A 13,472-nucleotide genomic window follows, 5' to 3' on the forward strand; every position below is an offset into this window, starting at 1 on the left:
GGCGCTGAGGGCGGCCCTGAGGGCGGGGCGGGCTCGGCGGCTGTCCCGGGCCCTCAGCCCGCCCTGCCGGCCCCGGCACTGCGCTGCCGAGCCAAGCCTTCCCTTCCCCTCAGGCACATCGTGCTGTCTCTTGGTCCAGCATAGCCCTTTTGGGTTTTGTCTGGTGTTTGAAGCAGGCAAAGACCGGAATATTAAAAGTCCAGGCTTTGCTGCAGTTCTCCAGGATGATCTATCCTCTCTCCCTCCTCAAACAGAACTGGCATGTCTTACTCCATGAAATGAAGAAATAAATTGGAGATCTGTTTGGTAAACTTCGTGGTGTAAAATACTAGGGAGCAGTAGATCTATAAGAATGGTTGTGACGCACCAAGTCAAAGCACAAAACAAAGACATTGTTTTATTTCGCTATTGCAAAACGCAGGGAAAGAACCAGCACGGTTGGTAGAAGTATTTAAAATAGATGATTTTCTGGCAGTATCTGGGCACCCTTTTTTCTTGTGTTTTTCCTCCACGCCATTGTTTCACTGGAGAGCTGTGTTCTTTCTCATGGTGGCATAAGGACAAAATTCTCACTTTATTAATGGTAAGAGCTCTATATATTGGGCTGTATATATTCATCCTACAGATAATCATTCCAGGGTTCCTTTAAAGCAGTGAAATGCTCTCAAGGCACATCTTTTCAACAAAATGTGAAGGCTACCCTCTGCAAAAATCTGTTCTGAAGCGATAGCAGGAGCTGTCGTGCCAAAACCCGACCCATGATGCTGTCCAGGAACTCCAGTTACATTGGGCTGAGGTTAATTCTTGAGAGCCTTGAAGGGTTGCCTTGCACGGAGAGCAGGGATGAAGGAAAAAGGAGAGTGTTTCTCATGCCATGTCTGATCTTTTCTTACAGTACTTCTCATGAACTTCAGCTGGTCAAAAATTAAAGATATCCCCCGTTTTGTTTGTATTGAGATTGTGAGAAGAGGTTAGAATGAAAAGACATAGCTGATATCAGGGGAGGTCATGCTTCCTGCTTTAGAAACTCAGCGACTCCTCTGTGCCACTGTTTGTATCTCAGTTTAAGGTCAACCAGAAGGCAGAAGACTGTTTTTGTTATGCCTTGAAAAAAATCCTCAGAGATCTGGGTATGCAACTTGAAGCCAAAATCTGATTTTATTCATGCTGGTTATATAAATTACAGATATTACCAAGCTATATACAGAATTGCTCTTGTTGTTTTCTGTTTTATACGTGATGCTTGCTGAGCTTATGTGCAGCTTGCTTTGAATCACCCACTGTAATGAACAGAGATGTGTTTTTTTCTTTGAAATCTATTTCCGTGTATCACAAAAATATCTCATTACTTTGTTTCCACTAGCTTTCAACTAACATAAATAGCGTGGGTGAAAGGAGAAATGAAAGTAAAGTCCATGTCTTACTGATTCAAGAAGGTTTAGTTTTCATAGCAGAAGTTTCATTTGTACCTGCTTGAGAAAGCATTAAGGTGCAAATGTTCAATTGGCCCTACATTTGTGAAATACAGTGGCCTTGAAACTGCCTATTTACTATGCTATTAAAAGAGATTTTAGGGATAACACTGGGGGAAATAAAACCAAAACAAAAAAAACCCAAACAATCCAAACTCAGCAGTAAACATGCCTGAAAGAAAAAAAAAAAAAATAAAGGATGTAAAGAGGGCAATTTACCATTTTCACAAAAACTAGTTGTCCTGTCTATTAAATGAGCATGTAATATCCTGTCATGCAGCACAAGTTTACAGGCAGCCAGCAAATGCTGCAGCTATTCAGTAACTTCAGTTTTTTAAAACTGCTTCCCTGTTGGCATTGACCAATTAGCATCCAAACTGTGTCAGAGGGGAATTTTGTATTTGTGGACTTCCTGGCACTACTTGCTGGAGTACCTGAGTGCTTCCTCCCAGACTGATTTACTTCTGCAACTATTTTGTGAGAGAGGGAAGTTTTATAACTCTCTCTTCCAGTGTGAAATGGAGACAGCCTTTCTAACCCCACAAGTTTTACACCTGCTTCCTTTCTGGAGCTCCCTTCTCTCCCCAGCCGTGCCTACCTGCCTTCCACAACTTCTGCTGTGGTGTCAGATAAAAATCCATGCTGAAGGCAATTCATCTTTAGAAAAAAGTAAACCCCAGACTGTTCTGCAACTTCCAAATTAGGGGAACAAATATCTTTGCTTTGAAATACTATCTAAATCAGTGGTGTACAAGATTATGATTAAGCAGAAAGTATTTGACATATTAAATCCTAATTTCTCCAGACACATTAATGTTTTTAGTTATCTTTATATGCTGTCTTCAGAAGCAAAACATTTTGTTCTTATGCTCTCATATTTACAGCAATTCTATGGAAATTAGTAAAATTAGCAAGTAAAATTTATCTCTGCTGGGACCCCACTGAAGTCAAATGACTCCCAAGCCAGAAAGGATTTGGTCTTATTTCACAACATGACACGGCACAACATTATTATTTCACAATATGACAACAGCAAATCTGACTTGCAAAAGGCTGTTTGAATCCCTAGGGAGAAAATTCTTTGTTTATATGTTACTGATAACAGAGAGAGGCCTAAGAATAACATAATGGTTTCCAGGAAAAGCTGACTTTCAGAGATGACAGGAAAAAAATATGACTTCTTTAACCCATCCAATGTTCACAAGATTTTTCCAGTAAGTGCACTTCAGTCAGTTGAGTAAGGAGAGCTCAGCTAGAAGAAAAGAAGGAAAAGATAAGTCTCATGACACTCAGAGCTGTTCATTCAAAAGAAACTGCAGATGAACTGCAGAGTCACTTTGACAATGTCATACAAAATGATAAGGATCTGAAAATCCTGTTTCTAGTTATTTATCAAATAGAGGAATGCTCTTTAGAAGATACTTTGTAGGAGACTGTTGCAATAAGAATAAGCATAGTGTTTACTTTTGTATGAACCTATGTGGTTCTTGCAGCCTGTGGATATGTATGGCAAGGGTCTTCCTGGTGTCTTTGTTTGTTTTGGTTTTTTTTTTACGAGTAAAAGAAGCTAGACTAGGGGGAATAGATGGGACTTCAACAAGACTGGAGAAAGTATGTCTTGCTAGAGATACTGAATTACTGAATTGAAGGGTATTTTGCCCTGCTGCAAATGTCACTCTTTTCTATATCTCACATGATGCTTTTTTATTGGCATTTCATGGAGAAAAAGTATTGCTTTAATAGTGCAGATTGTCTGCTTGCTGTACTAAACCAGCTCTTCAGCAGGATAGATTGTTGTGTGAATTTGATAAAGAAAAAACCTCTATATTTTCCACATTTCCATTTATCAAGGTAAATTGAATTCAAAAGGGAAGGAAGGAATTTTTAAAAAATCTTCTAAAACTATTTTCCTCATGCAATTTCTAGTAGAACTTTAAAACTTTTCTAGTAAGAGCCTACAGAAATATAACTTACCATCTAGCAGCACTGAAACACTCTTGGCTCTCTTGACTCTCTTGGCACCTTTAAAATTGTATTTAACACTTGCAATTTGCTACCAGCACATTCTTTTTGTGAGATTATGACCTTGAACGATGGCCATGGTCACAGCTTGTTTTGAAGCTCTGGATAGAGCTGGTTTGAGATTTACTGTGCATGCAAGAAGAAACCAAAAATATTTGGAAGCTGATGTTAAACGAAAGTGAATCCAACTATTCTTTATTCTGACAAAACTTCAGGAAAGCAAATGTGTGCATAGTTCATGAGTGCAGTTGAGGAGGTCAGAACCATTTCCCCATGTTATAAAATAGAAATGAGTGGGAACATGTCTTGGATTGGGTGGGGATAGGTTTTAATGCAGATTTTTAATTCAGGCTGGTTATTTTGTTTTCAGCTAAAGAATTAGTTCGTCACGATTGCTATGGGAGAAAAAAGTGGAGAATAAAAAAAGATATTTTGCTCTTGAGTGGATCTTCTGGTTGATGTATTAAAGAACTCAGCGATTTGTGTATAAAGTTTAACTGTACTTCTAATCACTGACAGTCAGGATTCTGGAGTAGTTTTGTTCTGTTTGTGGGTAAGGAGAAGTGTGTACAGAAAGGCATTTGAAGGGGAGTTGGCAGGCTTTTTAATACATAACCATTTTAAGATCATAAATCACTGAACATACAGAAAGTTAAGGGCTAGTATTAAAAAAGGAGATTTTCTTCTAAAGCTGGAGCCAAACCACTGCTGTGTTTCTTGAGAAAAGGCTACTGGACAAATCCCCCCTGGCTATACATCATTGCTCTAAGGACTCTGAGCCATGATGATTCAGAATATAATTTATAGTCAATAAGGAAAAGAGGAATTTTAAAAAAAATATTATCTTTGTAGAGTATTTTCCTAATTCTACTGTATACTAACTTAATGTTACTTTTCTTTGCTGAAAGTGTTTTAGTTGACTTTTAATTTTGCACTTTGAAACCCCCTGTAAAATCTTGCAGCATGAAAAAGTTGTGCAAGTTTGCTGAGCTGGAAGTTATTGTGTTCCTTGGGCAGCTCCCCTGAGCAAGTCCAGGCCTTTGTGCTGCCCAGAGAATTAGTATAAGTGACATGTATTTTTCAGTGTAAAGCCTTCATTTGTGCAAGTACTCTGGGACCTTTGTGTTCTGATATTTATGATTCATTGGCCAGCATGTCAGGCAATTCCAGTGCTTTCAAGATGCTTGCAGTATCCTGCTTCATTTAGAATAGAAAATATCTGCACCATTGTTTCAGAGTGTAATGCAGCAAGTGATGAAAGAGTTCTTTCATAGCTGTACAAGCAGCCTTTTACTAACCAGCATCTGTGCTGTCTCCTGTTTGCTTAATATTTACTTATGAATGGGAAAGTTTCCAACTTACAGCAGTTTCAATGGCTGTGGGACTCAGGTGTTCTCTCAGCACAGCATAAACGCTTGGAGACATTGGAAGAAGATCTGATGGAGAATGTGGTTCTGCAGAGTCACTGAGGCTGAAAAAATAGGAAACAAAAAATATGCAAAAATAATCTTAGAAAAAACTTAAATCCCTCTAACTTTATGCATATCAGTGGAGTATGGTACATGTTTTTCTAAGTTTGTTAACCCTGTTGTACTCAGGCTTGCTGGTGGCTCTGTAAGCTCATGTCTACAACCTGGTATACAGTTAAAATGTAGGAGATAGAGTCAGGTTTATTCTCTCTTTCCTTGGCCTAATATCAGCTGCTGGACAAAAAAAAAAAAAGAGGCAGTGAAAGATAAGTAGATCAGAGTACCATAAAATCTGCATTCAATTTTTACAAATGGTTTGCCCCATGAATGGGAAAAGCACTGTACAGGTGAAGTCCTTTACTTACCTTTCCTGTCTTTAGCAGTCCTTAGCAAACTGTTTTCAAATAGTTTGGGGAAAGGAGACAGGGGAAACTCTGAAATGGGATGTAAATTAAATAAAAATAACAGTTGAAGTGTAACACACCTGTGAGGATACTTACATTTTGGAGACTGGGATAAATACAGAAGGAACATAACCTTTCCCTCCTCCATCCGAGGGCTTTGAGACTAGAATAAATAGTAGATAAAGTAAATATTGTCTAGTAATTTCATTATCTGTTTGAAATTAATTATTTGCTTGAAGTGCTGCAGACAAGAATGAATTGAAAAGTCCCTGCATAAATAAATAGCCATAGAAGTGAGGGGAATTCCTGAGATTAGTCCTTGAGTTCAGGTCTTAGTCACAGAATTGCCTGTGCTCACTAGATATGAATCATAATGTAATACTGCAACTGATGAAAGAGATTTCTTTAGGCCTTCAAAGCAAATATACAGTTCTTTAAGTTTGGTACTCTGAGCCTGCAGATTTCAGTTCTGCAAATGCTAGGAGCTCTGTCTCTACAGCTACAGCTTCAGCAATATCTTTTTGCATGAAATCATTCCTATATGTAAGATTTTAGAGGATTGGAGCATTAGGCAAAGTCCACTGAGTTAAAACGAAGAGGAAGAAAAATACTGTAGCCTCCAATTATTTTTGAGTTGTGTAGGAATTCAAATTCAAATGGAATTGTAACCTTTGATACTGAAAGTCTAGAGGAATGTGTTGTATCTATTAAAAATTAAGGCTTTGAGGGCTTTCTTTAAATGAGAATGAATTTGATCTGAAAATGAACTAACTTGGACAAAAAAGAATGTGGGCCTGAACATATTTGGAACCATCCTTGTTTAGCCTTTTTGCATTTTCCAGTGCAGCTGCCAGGGGTTTTCAGGAACATTGTCTGCCCATAATAACTTTGTAATTGTGCAGTATTTTGGGAAAAGGTGGTGAGATAAACAGCCTTTGTTTTAGGGTTTCATTGCATGAAATGAAACAAAGTAGGGCTTCCAAGATGTTTGGAAAACACTGAGTTTTCTTGAAATTAAAGAGTGTAACACAACTCTGAAGCCAATAAGCTGGATGACTTTTTAATTTCCTCTCCCTTGAACACCCAAGCACTGAATTTTGTGATGCACCAGTCAGGAAAATAGATCAATTTCTTAGCTTCTTTTAAATATTGTCACCACCTCTACTGTAACCTCTAAGACCAGGGATGTGTTTGCAGATTGAAGCTGTCTAAATGACAGACACACGTTAAAACAGTTCTCTTGAAGATGACTATTAGAGGATGCACCTTAATCTGTTCTCTCCCTTACATTCCTCAGATTGCCTCTTGACTTTGCAGCTGCTGTGCAGGAAGGGTAAACAGAGAAGTGGAGCCTAACCTTCGTTTGGCTGGCAGCTGTAGTGTTTGCCAAAGGCCTTATCTTTGGGGATATCCGGATACAGGTACTTCAGGGGGTTTTCGGGAACGTTGTCTGCCATGATGACTTTGTAGTCGCGCAGGATGTCGGCAAAAGGCAGGGCAGACAAGCGACCTTTGTTGTAGGGTTCCACCGAGTGAAATGTTACATCTCCTGCAGAAACAGAAGCACCACAACCTGGAGATGAGCAGCTGCAGCTGGAACACGTTGCTGTCTTTCTTTCGAGGTTTACAGGTAAGCTTTACCTGTTCTTACCTGCGTTAGTATCTTCCAATATTGAATTTCTTCACATTTGGAAACAAATCTAAAGCCTGCAGTTAGCAGGTACACTTCATAGAGAGCTTTGTTAATATGAAGAGCTCAGAGGTAGAATGACAGAGTTTTGGTTTGTGTTTGAGAAATTATGATACTTGTATCTTGTCCAAAACCATACTATGACATGATACATGTGAATATTACTTTCAAACCAAACAGAACTAGACTCCTGTATTGCAGGTATATTTCAGGTTTAATTGTTGGCTTGTTATTTTCTTTTCTTTTAATTGTACTTACCATTTTCTCGCTGATCCACCCAAGTAAAGGTAATTCCACCCAGATTGCTCTCACTGAACCTTAATAAAAATGTTCCTGGTGTCTTGTCTTTCAGCAGAATTCGTTCCTTTTCTTTGCTTACAAATCCCATTATGTACCTGAGGTGTAACAGGAAATCACGGGTTTACTTTTGGAAAAAAATACAGATTTTGATCTGTGCAATGTGTAGAATCATAGAAGAAGGGCCTGGGTTGGAAGGGACTTTAAAGTTCACCTGGTTCCAAAGCCCCTGCCATGCACAGGGACATCTTTCACCAGACCAGGTTGCTCAGAACTAACCAGCTCAGCCTTAATCTGGCCTGTTCAAAAACCTGTATAAAAACCTGGTTCAAAAACCTTCAAAATGATTACAAGTCTTTTTAAGGCTTGACCAAAGCTTTGTGTGATTTACACGTGGACTAGGTATTGAGCTCAAAGTACTATGAAGCCTGGTGAAATTTATCCCAGTACTTGATTGCATGGACAGAACTGAAGAATGGATCTAAACCTGCATTTCTAAGAGATCTCATGTTGTTCCCCTTTGGCAGCAATTTCCAAAAGTTATGAATGGGGGAAGGGAGACAGAAGTGTTAGACTTATTGCAAATACTCCCCTGCATGGCTAAAAATGAGGTGAGTAAAGGACATAGAAAATTTGGAAAGAGATCAATATACAGCAGTTTCCTTGTTGCTCACCCATCAATCCAAAGAGGGAGAATGTGTTTTTTAATCAAGTCCAGGATTGCTTCCAGCCAGACCCAAAAGGTAAAAGACTTCCCAGGCAAATGTTCCTAACAATTAAAAAACAACCACAAAACACAAACAAAACCAACACACACAAGAGGACAATAATGAGAGTGATGTTACCCAACATTCCTAAGACAGTTTGTTCTCAGTTTCTTAAGAATAAATTACTTTGCTCAAGTGAGAATGACAATTTGAGCTGTGGATTTGAGTAACATATTTCAACCTGACATAAAACCAACTATTTTTAAGGTATGCATTGGAAGCACCTCATTTTTCAAGGAGAAAAAATATCACATCTGTGATTTCTTCTTAGTTATAAGTTTATATTTTGAGTAAAAAGAAGATGAGAAAGTTGAACTTCCTTCCAAAGTTCTGTATTTGTTTAAATAATGTAGTTAATACTAATTAAACAAGCTTACCCTTCTTTATCAATACATTCTCTCTTCCTCATCAGAGTTGTTGCATATATCGACTGTCTTAAAGTAATTTAGGTCAAAACTAAACATCTTATGCTTTATAAAAAATGTATTGCATGCTTTGGTAATACTTTCAATTGATCATTTACAGAAATACATAAGGCACACTATAATGGCAGTTTCTGATATATGTGGCAATATAAAATAAGAGCTTGATTTTATTTTTGGAACAGTACCTTGCAGAACTTTGCCCAGGATAGTTGATAATCATTGTAACTGACTTGCTGTCCTAAAAGGAAAAAAAAAAAGGCTAAATGGTGCATATATTTTTCTGAAGTTATGAAATGAGTACTGCTTGATATCTGTATAGATGAGTGGGGGGGTGAGGGGAGAAGTACAGTAGAACCAGACTTTGGAAGGGAGGGATAGGGGCATGCTAAGGGACTGTAGATCTGGTTTTCTGCATTCCTTTGAAGCAGGTGGTAGTAGTTTTGGAAATACTTGCCTAAAGTGGCCTGTGACTTGGTGTTTGCAACACTATGTGCTCAGTTTCAGCTTTCAGCTTAAGTGTTACTTCTCAGCTTTCCCCAGGGCCTCTCCCTTCTGGGGCACACTTGGGTCTCAGTAGTCAATAGTTCATTGTGCTGAGGTTACAGGGCCTCTTTGCTGTGCTGACACCAGTGAAGCATCTCTGGTGAGATCCCAGAAATGAACAGACCCACAGGGACAGGTACTTAAAATGAAACAAACCCCAAACCAAACCTCGTAAGCAAGCAAAAATACTTCCTTTTGATTTCAGATGTATGAGATAATTGTTAAGGAAGCAAAATAAAATAAATAAAATAAAATAGAATAAAATAAAAAAATAAAAAAATAAAAAAAAAAAAAATCAAAGTTCATTGTGATTTTGATGCCCTCTTCCATCAGTTGAGCAGCCCGGAAGTTCAAAAGTTGAATTACTTTGTGATAGGAATAAGCTGAAGCCTGCTTTTCTTTAAAGAAAAAGATGTTATTGTGGCATTTTTGGTAGCAGCTCTGGAAGTGGAGGTCATGCTGTGCTGGTTTTGGAGGGGATGGAGTTCATTTTCTTCACAGTAGCCAGTGTGTTTGGGATTTGTGCTGGGAACAGTGTTGGTAATACAGGGATGGTTTAGTTCTTGCCCAGTAGGGCTTACACACAGTGAAGGTCTTTTTTGCCTCTCAACCCACCCCATGAGAAAAGTGTCTGGGAGTGCTGAGAAGCTGGGAGAGGACACAGCTAGGACAGCTGATCCTAACTAGCCAAAAAGATATTCTGCACCATATGGTGACATGCTCAGCATGCAAACTTAGGGGTGAGAAGGAGGAAGGAGGGGATGTTTGGGGTGATGGCATCTGTCTTCCCAAGTAACTCCTTTGTGTGATGAATCCAGCCCTGATTTCCAGGCTGAACACTTGCCTGCAGATGGAAGGTGGTGAATGAATTCCTTGTTTGCCTTGTGTGCACGTGTGGCTTTTGCTTTACCTGTTAAACTGTCTTTATCTTGAAAGTTTTCTCACTTTACCCTTCCAATTCTCTCCCCATCTCACTCTGGGGGAGTGTGTGGGGCTTAGTTTCCAGCTGGGTGTGCTTAAAGCCCCTGCCTGAAGTTACCAAACATAAGAACCCCAAAGCAAATAAAATATATTTCTACATGCTCACCTGTAAGTTTCTCTGCCAGCATGTTGAGCTGTTCAGAATTGAGTCCACGACCAACATATGATGAAAATTGCCAGCTCAGTACTTCTAAGAGCTGGCTTAAAGAGGCAGTAGGGGGGTTGTTGAAGAAAGACAAATTCTGCAACAGAATGAATGCTTTGTTTAGATAGCAACCATGAAATACATATCAGGCTGGAAGAGGAGGCTGCAAGTACTTAAGAAGAATCTGGAGGTGTTGAAAGTGAGCTCTGTGTGTAGGGAAGCACTGGGGAAAATGTGTGGGCCCTCCCACCTGCAGGCACCCAGCAAGGTCCTGTGGGGGGCCCAGGCAGGGTTCTAGAGTGAGACTCTTAGAGAGAGCTAAAGTCCCTGTGTGCACCTTGGATGCTAAAATACCTTGCTATGCCTCTTCTAGTGTCCTGTGTAAAGACAGTGAAAATATCCTTAAATCCTGTCCAAAAAAATATAGATATTATCATTATATTTTAATGTTTAGTGCATGGAAACTTTAAAATATTACATACTGATATGGTGATGTGCTATTGAATCATATGGCTTATCTTAGTTTTTTAATTTTGGGGGGTTTTGGTTGTTTTTTTTTGGATTGTACACACAATGAACTTACTGAAGACTGTGCAAAAGCTCTTTGGAGTTTGACAGAGTGATAATGCAGTCCAGCCTGCAGGTCAGCTGGCCAGCTACCATGGTAGACTGCCTGACCCTTTCCCTCCTCTGGGCATCTGTGTGACTGCACTAATCCCCAGCTGAAAGCCACTGACAGCACCATTCCACAGTCTGCAAATACAGTAACAGTGACTGAATCTGAAATATGTGCTGAGACAGCTGGAGCCTTAGAAAGAATGATTCTGCCTTTGCTCAGGGTTGGAGCCACTAGAAGTTGCTACTTAACATTTATAATCTGCATAAAAAGCACAAGTTCCTATAAAATCCATGGGGCAAAGCAGCACTTAAGTACATTACAGATTCACCTGTATACCTGTTTTCATGGTTGGGAGTTGTACTGGTAGAATTATTTTCTAACAGGTCTAGTTTTAGTCAGCCACACCCAAGAAAGATAAATTAAAACTAGAGAAGTTATGGAGAAGGCCTGTCACCTTTCCTTAGTTTAAGAGCTACTACTTCAGGCTACAAAAAGAAAAGCTAAGGGTGCATGTGGTTTTATATCTGGGCAGGGAAAGAAAGATAAAGAGAACAACAGTAAAGTGTGATGCTGATTACAGTGTACATGACAAAAATAAGGCCAGCTCAAGAGTGGAATAGATCTTTTTTATACTTAATGTATTTAGGAACCAAATAATAGAAATGTGCAAATGCAAGAAGTGGGTGTTTTCATGCTGAGGACCTACCTGAGGGTCGTTGGTTGAGAGATTGTACCAAATAATAGAGGCCCATGCGTTGGGCAGCTGGCTGACATTGGAAATCATCACCACAGGCAAGGAGCTGGTCTGGGGGAGAGAATGAGTGCTGTGTGTAAGTGCTGCTGAGGAAAGCATTAGTGCTGGGCTGTGCCTTGGTGTTTTTAGCCTCTCTGTCTTCCCAAAGCACAGACTTCTTTTCCAGAAGTTCTGGAAATCTTGTGGTTAGTGCTGAGAGCCTCACAGAGGGCAGGCAGACCTCTGGTGTGCCCCAACACTGTTGTACTTCTATAAAATGCTGGAAAATGCCTTTTACTCCAACCCCAGATGGTCTGTCCCAAATACTCACTTCCAAATTTATGGTCAATCCATACAGGCAGACCTGTGTTTCAAAGCTGATGGAGTGCAGTTCCTCAGTCACCATGTGAGGACCCTGAGGGAATATTGAGGTTATAAAGCTGTGAGTGCACAGCTGGCATTTAAAATTAACACTGTTCTAGTGATGCAGCTGCTGAGGTTACACGTGGAATGAAAACTCATATCAAATATATAGGCAGAAGAGGAAAAGAATGAAGGAAACAATTTTTTTGCTCAACTCTGACACTAAATTAGTCCAGAAGTCTGGTATTTTTTCTGATTAATCTAAAAGAACCCCTTAATATTGTTAAAGCAGTACTTCTGAACTTTTATCTTTTTTTTTCTTTTAAACACAGATTTGCACACAAGAAGTTAACAGATAATTTTGTGAGTTTGATCAAAGTTGCCTCCAAAATTCCTTTTCCTAAAATTTCCTTACTAATTGACAATTTGACTTTAAACAGGGATGTTCAACTTCAAGGAGAAACAAACTAGAAACAAGCCACAGCTTTAATGACAAATTTTGCTGTGGGTACTAGTTGAAGGACTAGAGGCCTAAATCATTAATCCAAAGTAAATCTGGTATTAAAACCTCAAGCTTTTCTTGGATGGAAAAAAAATAAAATCTGTTTGTCATCATTGATTAAAGTTTGTAGTATAAGCATTTGTTTTGATTACAAACCAACATAGCTCTGTAAAGATCCAAATCTTTGCCTCTTAGGAAGCAGATCTCTTGAAATACATTTTCATCTCCAGAATTCAAAGTATAAAAATATATTTGTTGTTTTCCAGTTTTCTTTGTTGTTGATCTTTTCCTCCCCATCAAGCATTTGTTTTGACAGGCTTTCCTTTTAAAAAAGGAAATAAAAACTTGCAAATGAAAATGCTTTCTCTTACTGAAGTATCTGCTTTAAGTCAATGTAAAATAAAAGTATTTCTTGGCAGAAGACCCTGTGGCCTTATCTTTGTCATGGAGCACCTCCTCCAGGAGATGTACAGGCCACTGCAATAAAAGATACTGAATAAATGAGGAATTGGGACCACAGGGGATCCTTAGGAATCTGAATAATAATAGTCTGCCTTGCAAAGGGAAAAATCCAGCTTAGACCTGAAGGCTTTTAGGTGAAATATTAATTCATCAAACTTGCTCAGATGTTTCAATACAGGTTGAATCAATCCAGCTCAACCTGTATTGCTGACACAAAGTTGAAAAGGGTTGGTGAAATAACCCTTCTACCCCCCATTATGATTTTGCTGAAGCAAATTTTTCTCATGGAAAAATCATCTAGGCAAAAAGGTACATCTGCATGAAAGAACAAATCTAAAATAGAGAACTTCCACCTTTTTTTTTTTTTTTTTTTTTTTTTTTTAATGAGGCCCGTTATATTTAACTACACTTTTAGCATACTGAATGTCCTATAACAAACCAAGTTTTGAAAGCATTATAGCTGCTGTTAACAAAGAAAATCCCAACTCTTGTTCTGCTAATAACCACATTCACAGACTGACTTGACCAAGGAGAGGCTCTGTTTGAGGAAATCAGCAGTGAACCAGGTCACAGTTCTG

At 39.0% G+C, this 13,472-nt stretch overlaps 1 protein-coding gene across 1 annotated transcript in view; it reads right to left on the reverse strand.

Annotated features, from left to right (window-relative positions):
- Positions 1-371: 371 nt before the first annotated feature.
- The window catches only part of STAT4 (signal transducer and activator of transcription 4), a 40,364-nt gene continuing 27,263 nt past the window's right edge, over positions 372-13,472 (reverse strand). Inside the window, exons 15-24 of the mRNA XM_056496709.1 lie at positions 11,899-11,982; positions 11,541-11,639; positions 10,177-10,312; positions 8,732-8,784; positions 8,029-8,123; positions 7,316-7,452; positions 6,725-6,916; positions 5,464-5,530; positions 4,857-4,965; positions 372-2,724 (exon numbers count right to left, since the gene is read on the reverse strand). Coding sequence (XP_056352684.1) covers positions 2,698-2,724; positions 4,857-4,965; positions 5,464-5,530; positions 6,725-6,916; positions 7,316-7,452; positions 8,029-8,123; positions 8,732-8,784; positions 10,177-10,312; positions 11,541-11,639; positions 11,899-11,982 — 999 coding nt within the window. The 3' untranslated portion in view covers positions 372-2,697. The remainder of the gene's footprint in view (positions 2,725-4,856; positions 4,966-5,463; positions 5,531-6,724; positions 6,917-7,315; positions 7,453-8,028; positions 8,124-8,731; positions 8,785-10,176; positions 10,313-11,540; positions 11,640-11,898; positions 11,983-13,472) is intronic.

Source organism: Oenanthe melanoleuca, chromosome 7 (assembly GCF_029582105.1).
Source record: "Oenanthe melanoleuca isolate GR-GAL-2019-014 chromosome 7, OMel1.0, whole genome shotgun sequence".
Classification (NCBI taxonomy): Eukaryota; Metazoa; Chordata; class Aves; order Passeriformes; family Muscicapidae; genus Oenanthe; species Oenanthe melanoleuca.